This window comes from Coptis chinensis, chromosome 1 (genome assembly GCF_015680905.1).
Source record: "Coptis chinensis isolate HL-2020 chromosome 1, ASM1568090v1, whole genome shotgun sequence".
Classification (NCBI taxonomy): Eukaryota; Viridiplantae; Streptophyta; class Magnoliopsida; order Ranunculales; family Ranunculaceae; genus Coptis; species Coptis chinensis.
The window spans coordinates 63,379,612-63,392,874 of NC_141456.1; the positions used below are offsets into that span (position 1 = coordinate 63,379,612).

The 13,263-nt window shown below is 37.1% G+C and overlaps 1 protein-coding gene and 1 pseudogene across 1 annotated transcript; both read right to left on the bottom strand.

Moving 5' to 3' along the window:
- Window positions 1-364: 364 nt before the first annotated feature.
- Window positions 365-1,788, bottom strand: LOC147524902 (uncharacterized; annotated as a pseudogene).
- Window positions 1,789-4,204: 2,416 nt separating this feature from the next.
- Window positions 4,205-7,788, bottom strand: LOC147524903 (uncharacterized). The gene is made up of 6 exons (XM_086577097.1): window positions 6,879-7,788; window positions 6,386-6,645; window positions 5,559-5,720; window positions 5,387-5,446; window positions 4,676-4,867; window positions 4,205-4,555 (listed from the first exon to the last, which is right to left on the bottom strand). The coding sequence occupies exons 1-6, from the start codon at window positions 7,786-7,788 to the stop codon at window positions 4,205-4,207; spliced, it is 1,935 nt and encodes a 644-aa protein (XP_086433223.1).
- Between the last annotated feature and the right edge of the window lie 5,475 nt (window positions 7,789-13,263).

Genomic DNA, 13,263 nt, shown 5'->3' on the forward strand with positions numbered 1-13,263 from the left:
GGTAAGGGACATTTGCCACAGCCAACTTATTGCTAACAAACTAATAAAATATAGAATTGAAAGTCTAAGACATTCGTGGTTTCCGTTTCAGGTCGTGCGGTCTAAGAACTAAGAAGAAAACCAAAGAGGAGTCCAGTCTAATATCCAGTCCTCCCCACACACACCCACTTCTGTCAAATTGTAATTCTAAGTAGCCTGAGCAAACAATGGATGAAGAAACCTTGTTAAGGGAATCAGTTTTCACTTTGTTAGCTTTCTTATAGTAGGTATTATAATGTAACTGGCGTAAATTTGATCTAATAATCAACGTGCCTTTGTGCATCAAAGGTTTCTATGTGTACAGTAATTCCTCTCAATTTTAAGCTTATAAACAAAACTTCAGTACAAGTTTCAAACAGTGTAAAACAAGCCAACTGCTCACTATAAATATTTTAATTTCGTTACAACCTAAACTGCGATACGGAAAATGGTGCTAATTATTATAATATTTGAACTTATCACAGATGACAATCTATTATCAATTCAACTCGAACACTCTCACAGTACCATCTAGTGAGACTGAGACAAGGTGTTCCCCATTGGCTAACACTGATATAGACTGAATGGCATCAGAATGCCCACTAAATGTCGTTACACAGTCACCAGAAAGGCTAACCCATACTCTTACTTTCCCATCCACGGAGCCTGTAGCTACAAATGGAGATGCACCCAGCCATGCCAAGCATGTCACTCCTTCCTCATGTTCACATGTGCATCGTGCTGCCGAATGCTGAAGATCCCAAATTATGAGTTTCTTATCCATGCTCCCCATTGAAACCTTTGTGAAAGTCTTTGAGAAAGTCCAACACACTCAATTGAGCTGGTGTGTGCCAGCAGAGAATTTACAACCCTCCCAGTTGTAATGTTCACTATGTGGATAGAATTATCCTTTGAACCGGTGATAGCTAAAGTAGAATCACTGGTTATTGCCAAGCATGTCAGTCCCTCCGTATGATATGGATGATCTCTAACAACATGCACACACTCTCCATTTCTGGGATTCCAGATCCTCAATGATGCATCCTCCGAACCAGTACAAACCATTTTACCATCAGGGGTAAAATCACCACAAGTGACAGTGCTACTATGACCAGAAAACATATTCAAAAAGACATTCTTGTCACCATTCCACATCCATGCTGTGGAATCCTCTGAACCAGCTAAGACCACATATCCTCTTGGATGCCACCTAACCCACTCAATACCCCCTCCTGGACCTTCAAGTGTACACTTGAGACTACCCGAAGTGATGTCCCACACTTGAATAAGTCTATCAAACCCTCCGTGGCGAGGAGCTTCCCGGAAATCGAACTAAAGGCTAAACAAGTAACGGAGTCTCTATGCCCTGGGAGCTCTTTAGCCCAATCCCCATGACCAATCTTCCACATAAATCCCTTGTCATCTCCACCTCCTGTTGCCACCAATAGTGGCTCATTTGGACTGGTCGCAACCGCATAAAGTTCACTAGTATGACCAGTAAACAAATGTATTAAACAGTAATTGATGTGGTTCAAATTTTGTAAGTTAAATTTTGGCTATGATGGAGATAGGACAGCACATTCCACACAATCCCCTTCAATAGGGATATTATGTAAAACCCAGCGTCCCAGCCTATAAGAAGTAAGACCTGAAAGAATATATTAAAAGGATGGGTTAATGAGTACGGAGCCCCTTAATCCCCATGAACCGGATTTACAGATATCGTCCGCGTAAGGGCACGGAGACCCTCTTCTTCTTCAGTCTTGCCATCATTTCATGGAATTAAGGACTAGGGATGGAGGTCTAAAGATGATAGTACTCAGAAACTCTGATACTCAGATATTCAACTACTATTTGTGAGAATAATGGAACTGCGACTTTTTACTTCGTCAAAAAAAAATGACCCTACCAGAAACAGAGTACTATCAGAGTACTATTACAGCTCTAAGTTACAGAGTACTATTACAGTGGTACTATCAGAGTACTATTACAGCTCTAAGTTATATCCATTCATGGAGCAAAATACAAGGCCAGATCAGAGCTCATCGACAATTTATGGTAGCCAAGGGCCGGATTAGGCAGAAGAAACTAGAGAACCAATTGGAACTTGAAGCAAAGCTTCGCGAGCTTGAGGTAATGACTTTTATTCATGTCCGTTGGTTAGTTCTTAGAATCTCTATTCACTCGAACTTTGTACATCCAAAACAACACTATTTCTCAGGCCATTCAGAAATTTATACATCCAAATCAAGAAGATATATAAGCTAAATCCATTAAATATAATAAATGTTTACACAAGATGCTAAGAATCAAACTTAAAATCCAATACATATGGAGATTATTCAAAGTGAACAATGATTACAAGCAATCAATCCTAAGTATGTGTATTCCTAAGATTCGAACGACTGATTCATACCGAGCGAGCGAGGCAGTCACGCAGATAGTGGCTTTGGGCTATTTCCCACAGGATTGACCTTATTGTATTGATTAGGGACAGTTGCTTGCTTTGGCTTACTCAATAGGGGATACCTTGATCTTTATTTTCGGGTATGCGTCGAGGAAGCGAAAGATCACTCCACTTAAAAGGAGAGGAAGCTTTCAAGAAAGGAAGCCTTGGAGGGATAAGCGGCGAAGTCAAAGGTAGCAAGCAAAGGCTGTGAAAAGCCATGCCCGTAGAAGCTTTGAAAGCTATCTCTCAAAAGGGGTTTGGAACCGAACCCTGACGGAAAGGTGCCTAGAAGTGCCTACTACTAGACTACATTCAATCTCAGGTCGGAGCGTTCATCGTTATGCTTGCTAGTTCAGTAAAAAAAAAAATCATAAATCGAAGCTAGATCAAGCTAGATAGGGAACCACATCATCTAGATCAAGACAAAAATACATCAATATATCAAGCTAGGTATCCTACACAATATCAAATATGCTTCGCAAACACACATACAATGATGAGCTTGATACTTACAATCTTTTGAACTACCTCCTTTGTGGCATCATCAGCATATTCACCACTTTTGTCTTGTCAAGCTAAATGCCACAAAAGAGATCTATCATCTTCATCAATAGGTATCCCATCTTTTATCTATTATCAATTACAAATAACCAAACCAACCAAGTAATATTAGATTACCTACGTTGGTTTTATCTAACAAACTTAAATATAATATCTACTTACCATCTTATCAACAAGGCCATCATAACCTAATTTTCTTAGTCGATGGTTATACTAGTTCAAGTTTCTTCTTTCCAATTGAATCTTGCTTAGTTCCTAACAGCCCAAATGAAAATAGTATATTAGTTTATCACACCTTAACAAAATTATAAATTTATTAGAAATGAAAATTCAAAGGAAATGACAGATATATACCTGGAACTCTTCCGATAACCTTATTTTTACAAATTTCTCCCAATCTTGCTTCTTAACATTCGGATAGATTTTTGGTGGATTCATTAGATCGGGGTAATCTATGTAAGGTATGACAAAATATTTTGTGCAATAATTCTTAAATTTCCGCCATATCTTACCACATTGCTGCAATCCTTTTTTCTTAAACTTAGGATTTGCCTCAAATTTTTCCTACAAATAACCAAGGAAGAGATGAGTCTACACTTCTATAAAGACAACAATAATAATTCAAAATCAGTATAATAGGCAAAACAACCGCTTACCAGCACTGAATCCCATACATCATCTTTTATTTGCTTGTCAACTTTCGTCCCAATTTGGGTACTCGGCTAGTGGAACCATATTTTTTTAACTAGTGTGCCAACCCAATTACTGAACTTCGCTTGAATAAATGCACCTTTGATCTTTCCTTTCGCATTAAACTCCACCACAAGCTTACCTTTAAAATGCTTAGTGAGTGAAAGCTTTTTAGCTTGACCCCTAACACTTGTAATATTGTCACCTTCCTCGATTGGATGCTTCCTTTTTTTCTGAGATGATTTGGCACTTGTTTTTGGATCCATATCTAACTAAACCTTAAAAAAAAACTATAGAATAAGAAAATCATTAGAAGATGACATGATCAGTAGCAATAAGCATGTCTATGGCAAAAACTTGATATCATAATTTGAACAGAACCAAAATAATCGTAAGGCCAATACATAAAAGACAAAAGTTGGTCACAATCTCTTATTAACAAACCAAATATCGATTCCACCACAAAAAACAATGAAAACTAATAAATCAAGAAGTTTCTTTATGCTCAACCCAAGTGCCCTCACAATCTTCACGAACATAAACTGACTGAGATTCGTCATTAACATCCAATGAGTCAACATTTGGCAATTCAACAAAATTGTCATCTCCTACATGAGCATCAACGAGCTCATCATCGTTATCGTCGTCATATTCGTGAAAGCATCTTTGAGGAGATTCTACAACAACTGACCACGTTGGGTCAAGTTGATCAGGTATATAGAAAACTTGCTTGGCCTGAGAAGCTAAGATGAAGGAATTAGATTTATAGCCAACTCTACCAAGATCCACTAAAGTGAAACCCATGTCATCCTTCCTAATTGCATTCTTGCTATCAACCTAGTCACACTTGAACATTAGAATCTTGAAATTTGTATAATCGAGCAACCATATTTCAACAATAATACCGTAGAAAGACATGTTCGAAAAAATTGGGTTTTGATCCTTTGCGCTTGAAACCTGTGGTGTTGTTGCTGTCAAACTCACGCCACTATTTTGATTTACTCGTAAAGCGTCTTGCCGTTTCATGGCAAAATGATAACCATTAATGACATAGGTAGAATATTTGTAAACATGTGCCAAAGGCCCCTTCGATACCCACTTCAAGGTGTTTGACACCTTGTTGTCAGGATTTCCCCTCTCGAGAAAAACCTATGCATTGTTGTGTAAACATTTTAGTCCTAATCTAAGTTAAATTAACATACAAAAATAACAAAACAAAAAAAAAAACCAATTTATAATATACCTTGTCTCTAAGCCAATCACTAAATGAGCGATTGTGTTCAGCATGCAACCATGTGGGTTTTTTTTATTTACGAGGTTGTTGTTCCTTCATATAGTTCATATGTTCTCTATCATGTTAGGCCACAAAATAAACTAGTTAGCTATCGGAATCCGAAACCAACGAACTAAAATAGACTTTTAAAGTGAACAACTAAAGAAACCTTACTCGATGTAAAATTGAACATCTCTTGTGTTTTGCAACACATAGAGATGTGCCTCGGTCCAATGTTTTTCTATCTACTTGACTATGGGTACTTCCTCGGGAAGATTTCCAGATGATATCAAATCTGTGGTAGTGTTATCTTTACAGAGGAATCCCAATTGCATCTAAGTCGGTAAGAATTCGCTACAAAATTCAATTGCTTCCTCTCGCAATGTAATTCTCACAATACAAGCTTCCGGTCGATTTGGATTAGCGTATAAAGCCCTTTTAACACGGTCATGTACCTAAGAGATTGAACAATAGTAATGTTTATAAAGAAAAGCGAATTAAGAAATATTGAAGGGTAATATATAATTCATTGTACCTCTCAAATGCATACATCCATCGGTAGAATACAGGACCACAAAGATCAACTTCTCTGACAAGGTGCACTGTTAGATGAATCATAACGTCGAAAAATGATGGCGGAAAATACTTTTCCAGCAAACATACTGTGAGCACAATGTCTTCCTGAATTTGAGGCAATTTTTCCTTATCTATTACTTTCGAGCAAATAGCCTTAAAAAAAGAACATAGCCTAATAATTGCACATCTCACATTCTTTGGCAAAATTGTTCTTATTGCAACCGGAAGAAGTTGCTGCATCAAAACATGACAGTCGTGCGACTTCATATTTTGCAGTTTTAGATCTTACATCGAGACAAGAGGCCTAAAATTCGAAGAGTATCCACTTGGGACTTTTAACTCATGCAAAGTTTTGCATAGTCTTTTTTTTCTCATCTTTAGATAGTGTGTGACAAGCCGGAGGCAAGAACGATCGCTTTTCCCCAATTGTTGGAGCCAATTCTGTCCTTAGACCCATTTCTTGGAGGTCAAGATGAGACTTAATGGTGTCTTTATTTTTACGTGGAATGTTAAGTAGGGTCCCAACAATACTGTCACATACATTTTTCTCCGTGTGCATAAAATTCACATTATGTCGGAGTTCTAGATATCTCCAGTATGGAAGCTAAAAAAAAACTGATTTCTTCTTAAAACAATTGGTACCACCCGTAATGGCTCCCTTTGTTCCCCATATGACTTTGATCCCTTCAACTTCTTCTAGTACTTTCAAACCAGCTAAGGGTTCGTGCCTCCCACTCTGCTTTTTTACCATTGAAGGTTTTTTTTGGTCTTCGATATGGATGATAGCGCGGAAGAAATCTTCTATTGGCTGTGTATACGTTCTTCCCAGAGTGTTTAAGCCTGGTTGAGGACGTGCCCTCACTGCAAATAGGACAAGCAAAATAACCTTTCACAGTGCACCCAGAAAGATTGCTATACGTAGGAAGATCATTGATTGTCCATAACAAAACAGCTTTAAGTATAAATGATTCATGACGGTACACATCATAAGCCTCCACCCCTATCTCCCACAAAACATGTAAGTCGTCAACCAAGGGTGCCAAGTAGACGTCGATATTGTTTCCAGGTTGATTTGGACCTGATATCAACATCGTAAGCATCATATACTTTCTTTTCATGCATAGCCATGGTGGGAGGTTGTATGTGACCAAAGATATAACAGGCCATAAACTGTACTTAGTACTAAGAGTACGGTGTGGATTGACTCCATTGGCTGAAAGTGCTAGGCTAAGATTTCGATTTCGCTACAAATTCGGATATTTTTCACAACCAACTTCCATCTTTGGAGAGTCTGGCGGGTGGCGATCTTACCATCAACCACCCTTTCATCGGCATGCCATGTCATTGACTTTGATGTTTGGGCAGATTGAAACATCTTCTTGAATCTTGGAATTGGTGGAAAATACCACAAAACTTTTGCTGGTACTCCACCTAATTTGTTGGTCGCTCTCTTGTTCTCTTTATATATTAAGACTCCACAAATAGGGCACATAGTTTCATCTTTGTATTTATCATCCCTATAGAGTATACAATCATTTGGACATGTATGTATTTTCTCGTACTTCATCCCATAAACAGATAATGTCTTCTTGACTCCATTCAAGGATTTCGGCAAGAGATTTGGTTGAGGAAGCATCTGTCCCAGTAGCTTCAATAACTTCGAAAAACTTGTGTCAGACCACCCACTATTTGCTTTCAGATTAAATAAAATAATAACTATTGATAGCTTTGTGAATTTTGAGCAACCCTCGTACAAAGGCGTTTCGGCATCTTCAAGAAATTCCTTAAATTTCTCGATCACCGTATAATGGTCCTCTGCGGCCGTCGCCATTTCTCTCATGCGTTCAACATCTTCAGGAGTCTCAATCTCATCATAATATCCAACATCTTCAGGAGTCTCAGTCTCATCATAATGTCCAACATCTTCAGAAGTCTCAACCTCATCATAATGTCCAAAAGTGTCTTGTTCTGTAAAACTAGTCGGGGTCTCAGAAAATAGAGAGCTTTCGCCATGAAACCGCCAAATAGTGTAACCTTGGCTAATACCATGTTCGAAAAGATGATTTCTGACCTCAGTCTTAGTTAACTCATTGATATTTGAACAATCTCTACATGGACAACGTATGAAACTTCCTTCTTCCTTTCCAACACTAATTAACCTTTCTACTCCTTGAATATACTCGCTTGTTAACCGGTCCTTGGACATCCAAGACTTATCCATATCGTAGAAAAATGCAACAAACCGATCTCTTAAAGAAAAATAGAGTCAAAAAAAAAATCAAGTACAAAGACCACACATTCAAAAATAAAGTATCATGGCAAGATAATATCAACACATGACACATTAGTAGGAAAAACATTATGTAAGTCTAAGATGATATGATAATTGTATTATGCAAAATCAAATTACATTGGAAATCTAATTAAACAATTTAGGCTACTCTCAATAACCAAATAGAAGCTAAGAAGCATGGATACCGACATGACACACGGATACGACACGACACGGATTCGCGGACACGACATTTTTCAAAAATATAGGAAACGGATACGTCTTGGACACATTTGAATAATATATATTGTATTTTATATATATATATATATATATATATATATATATATATATATATATATATATATATATATATATAGATAAAATAAATATATATAATATATATATATATATATTGTATTTTATCTATTGATATTGTATTGGTGGTACGAATATTTTCGTGTGATGCATCCTGTATTGAAGAGGTTGGAAGAGGATGAGACTCATGACCTGATTCCACATATTCAAGCATGGGGGCTTCATCGTAGGTAGAGGGGGTATGGGGATCTATATCACAATATTCATAACACTCGTTAGCAGATTAAGCTTTTAAAAGCTACCCGAATTGAGTGGCAACCCTGGGCCGAGTCCATCATATTTCAGACCCCTTATACGGATATTCCTGATGTTCCAGAGAACACTGAGTACCATAGACTATCCTATATGTGTAATAGAGCAAGGTTTCTTTCTCAGCGGTGAATGATACTTATAGAGTCAGTAACTGCATGGTACCTTGGGGACAGATGTTGGCGGCAAGTATCTGAAGAGATTGTTATACCTTACCCACCACCCATAGATATGACAGCCTCTGATATTCTTCCTGCTGCTCTTTCACACTATAGAGCAAACCCAAATGATTGGTCAGACGCATCAGCTTTCATTTTTACGGGAGACTATGACTTGTATTGGAAGAGGGTTGGTCGAGGTCTCTTGCTAGGTGCATTATACCGGGGCACCAATTTTGAAGGGGTTACTTCTGAAGCATTGAGGCCCAACATTCATTTCCTAGAAGGAGTGGAGTTGCCACAGTCACAGCCCAGGGTGTTTCATGATATTCAGATGCCGCAAAGAACTTCACAGATATTTGATGAGGATGACCTTTGGCACTGGAGCATGATTACTTCTCAGGGGCAAGATATGAGCATACCTATTCCACCAGTAGATGCCACAGTGGTAGCAGATTTGTCAGTACAGTTTGCGCAGTTAGCCGAGGTTAGTATGATTTGAATTTAATCATGATTTATTATTATTATTATTCACTATAACCCCTAACATGCATTTGTTTTGTTAAACAGGATGAAGTAAGGTCGGAGCTCCTTAACTACATCACTCTTAGTTATGGCATGTGTGCGTCCTTCATGGAGTCCTCTCATCGCAGTTTTGAGTACTTACAAGAAAAGCGGAATTGAACTTTGCAGTTTCAAAGACGTGTGCAAGAGTTGGAGAATGCTGCAAGTGCCACACCTCAAGCTCAACCTCAACCAGAGAGGCGACAACGACGTAAGGGGGATAGCTCTTCGACCGAGCCTTCTCGTAGGGGGAGGAGGTCTCAATAGATATTTTTTTGTAGTTTGTAATAACTGTGCGCCATTACTTGTCTTATGGCGTTTGGGATTGTTGTTTGTAATGACTTTTGATTTAGCAGGTTGTTTTTTTGATGAGTTTTGGATATGAATATGTCATTAAACAAAGGAGGTTATGTCCAAAAAAATTCAGAAATTATAAGTTAGTTTTTTTACCGAGTTTCTTTGTTTGACTTGGGTGTTGTTCATGATTGTTGTTTTTCTTATTTATTATTTCTAAAGTATATTAGCAGATTTTTTATATGAATATGTGAATAAAACAAATGAGGTTATGGCAAAAAAAAATTCAGAAAATTATAAGTTCGTATGTTTCCAAAGTATAAGTTCGTATGTTTCCAAAAATTTCACATTCGTTTCACTCATTTCACTCGTTTCACTCATTTCACTCATTCCAAAAGTTCGTAGGTTAGGCTAGACCTCGCATTTCACTCATTTACTATGTCTTGGTTGAAACAGAAAATTTTGATGGAATATCACTAATTTTTGCAGGTGGTTTGGTTTTGATAGGTTCTGACAGGAATAGTGTATGGGGATACCGAGACAGAATGTAACATCCCATCTGGTATTTTTAGACCGAGATAGAATATAACATCCCGTCTGGTTCTTGGTTCCATCCCACTGCGCTTTTTACTATTCCATACATTGGATTTGTGGATGGTGAGCCATAAATTGGAATTATTGAGGATACATTTGGATAGACATTTGGATACAATGTGTTGTCACTTGGAGAACAAAAATATGATAAAATGTGTTGTCAATTGGAAAGTGGACCAAAATCGAACTATCACATGTGACCTTACCTTTCATATTTCGTTTTACTCTTCTTTCTTTTAGATCAAACAAACAAACAACCATCTTCTTCCCCACAACCAAGCTAAAAATAGAAAAAATGTCTAGAGAAGAAAGAATTGCATTTAACCAAAGGTTATGGGGAGGATCTAGTAGTAATAGTTCGTCTTCTGGTTTTACCGGGTCATCTTCTGGTACTTCCGTTGAAGATGACTACATAGAAAGAGTAAGAGATGAACATAATGATATGATAAGGCGAAGGACGAGGAGGAGGTTGCAATTATTATCCACTGCTGGGGCATTAATGACTCAAGCAGCCATTGAAATTGAAGATGTGGATAAAGACAAACACGGTGGATCTATGAAGGGCAGAGAGTATACGTTTAGAGATTGTGGGGATTTCAGTAAACAGAAGATAATGAGGGATTACTTCACAACACCTTGTAGGTGGCCTCCTCATAAGTTTAGACGAAGGTACATGATGACAAGAGAGCTTTTTATGTATATGTTAAAAACTATTGCAGTATTCGACGATTACTTTAAAGACAAGGTGGATGGATTGGGTCGGCAAGCAATTTCTGGGTTATAGAAGGGACTAGCTGCAGTTGCACAATTAGCAACTGGTTGTTCTTCTGATTCAACGGATGAGTATTTACAAATTAGAGATTCCACAGCAAATGTATCTATGAAGCGTTGGTGCAAGGCAATAATCACGGCGTTTGAGGAAGAGTACTTGAGACGACCAACTGAGGCAGACACTGCTAGGATATTAGCTGAAAATGCGGCAAGGGGTTTTCTAGGAATGCTTGGATCAATCGATTGTATGCACTGGGTGTGGAAGAATTGTCCAAGTGGATGGGCTGGAACACATGTAGGGTACAAGAAGGAACCAACTTTGATATTTGAAGCCGTTGCAGACAGACACTGTTGGATTTGGCATTGCTTTTTCGGCTTACTAGGTTCGCATAATGACATTAATGTGCTTCATCGTTCTCATGTTTTTGAATCATTAGAGCAAGGTGAGGCTCCTGCTGTTGCATTTAATGTGAATGGTAATGACTACGATATGAGATATTATCTTGCTGATGGTATTTACCCAAAATGGGGCACATTTGTTCAAGTCATTCGTTATCCAAGAAATAAGCATGAAAAGATCTTTACTCAACGTCAAGAAGCTGCAAGAAAGGATGTTGAAAGGACGTTTGGAGTTTTGCAGGCACGATGACATATTGTTAAGGCTTCTGCGCGTTGTTATAGTGTTGTTGTTCTTTGAGACATAATGAAGGCATGCATTATAATGCATAATATGATTGTTGAGAATGAACGTAAAAGTGGAGTTTAAAATTGGAAAGGTCAGAGGAAAGAAACAATACCTGCGTTCTTTCAGGAAGAGGATGGTTTTCATTTTGTCTATCAGATGATTGAAGCAAGAAATAAGATCAGAAATGAAGTTACACATACTAATCTTCAAAAGAACTTAGTTGAGCATGTTTTTAATTTGACTGGCATTGAAGAAACAGCAGATCCGGTACCAATTTATGATCCAAATTGATCGGATCCAGAGGAGGGAGAAGGAGGCGAAAATTAAAATGGAAATGAAAGTGTATTTCCTATGTATTCCCTATGTATTTTCTAACGTGAACTATGAAGTTCCAAAGTATTTCCTATGTATTTCCTAACGTGAACTATTAAGTTCCAACGTATTTCTTATGTATTTACTATGTATTTCCTAATGTATTTCCTATGTAATTCCAATAAGTTCTTATGTGTTTAATGAGTTGTGTTTTAATGAACTATATTACAATGTATTTTAATTTTATTGGTAATTGTATTTCTATGAAAATAATTATATTGGAAAGAACATACATAGTACATTAATTTTAAAAAAAAAAAACGGTGAGATAAAAACACATAGTTCATTAATTAAAAATACAATGAAATTAAAATACATAGTACATTAATTAAAAAGACAGTAAAATTAAAATACATAGTGTTTTAATTAAAATAAAATACTAGATATTACATAAGCTTAGTTAGAGCTAGAACCACCTCTATCCTTTGCCCATTCAGCACGTATTTCAGCTTGTTGTTACTTGATTAAAAAAGCGGTATCGGGATGGAGGACACTTGTATCAGTCGCTAAAATCTTAGCTTCATATTGCATCTTTAGAAGCCAAATTTTTTCCAATTGAACTTGATTTTTTTCCATTTGAATCCGATTTTTTTCTTCTCTTGCCATCACAGTTCTTTGACCATATGCAAGTTTCATTTTCCTAAGTTCTAAGTGTTTTTGTGTTTCATTTGCATCTTGTGAAAATGTATCCTCTAAACGTGTAAAAAGTAACCCTCCAACGTATCAACTGATTTTTCTTGGTTTCTCTTGGACTTAAATTTCTTCGATCCAAGAGGACGCTCCATTTCTTGAGGACGCTCTATTTCTTGAGAACCCTCCAATTCAACTCCACCAACACTTGGTGAATTATAAGTTGAATCTTCACCATCATTTTTGCGACATTTTCCCTTTGTGGGGCGGCTTGACCTTGCCTTAAAAACGTTACTCCACTTTGGATTATCCTTGAGTATAACGTAACAATGATCAAGTGAAAAAACCGTTTTTTCTTGTAGTTGGTACGTCATCATTGCCTCGGACAACTAAAAAATAAAATAGAAATAATTAGACTAAAACAATCACTAAGACTAAGATAATTAAACTAAAATAATAATTAGACTAAAACTAAAATGGAAATAATAAATACACTAAGATAATTAGACTAAAACAGAAATAATTAGACTAAGACTAAGATAATCAATAAATTTCAAATTGACAACGTTGTAATTACCCGGCTTTGTATTGTTGTACCACTTGCATGTCGAGCCTCCACTGCATTCACAATTGCCACGAACTTGTTCATCATTTTTGAAATATATTTCCATCTACCACTAATTAAATCGGAAGACCTATCCGACCCACGTGTTTGATTGAACTCGTTTG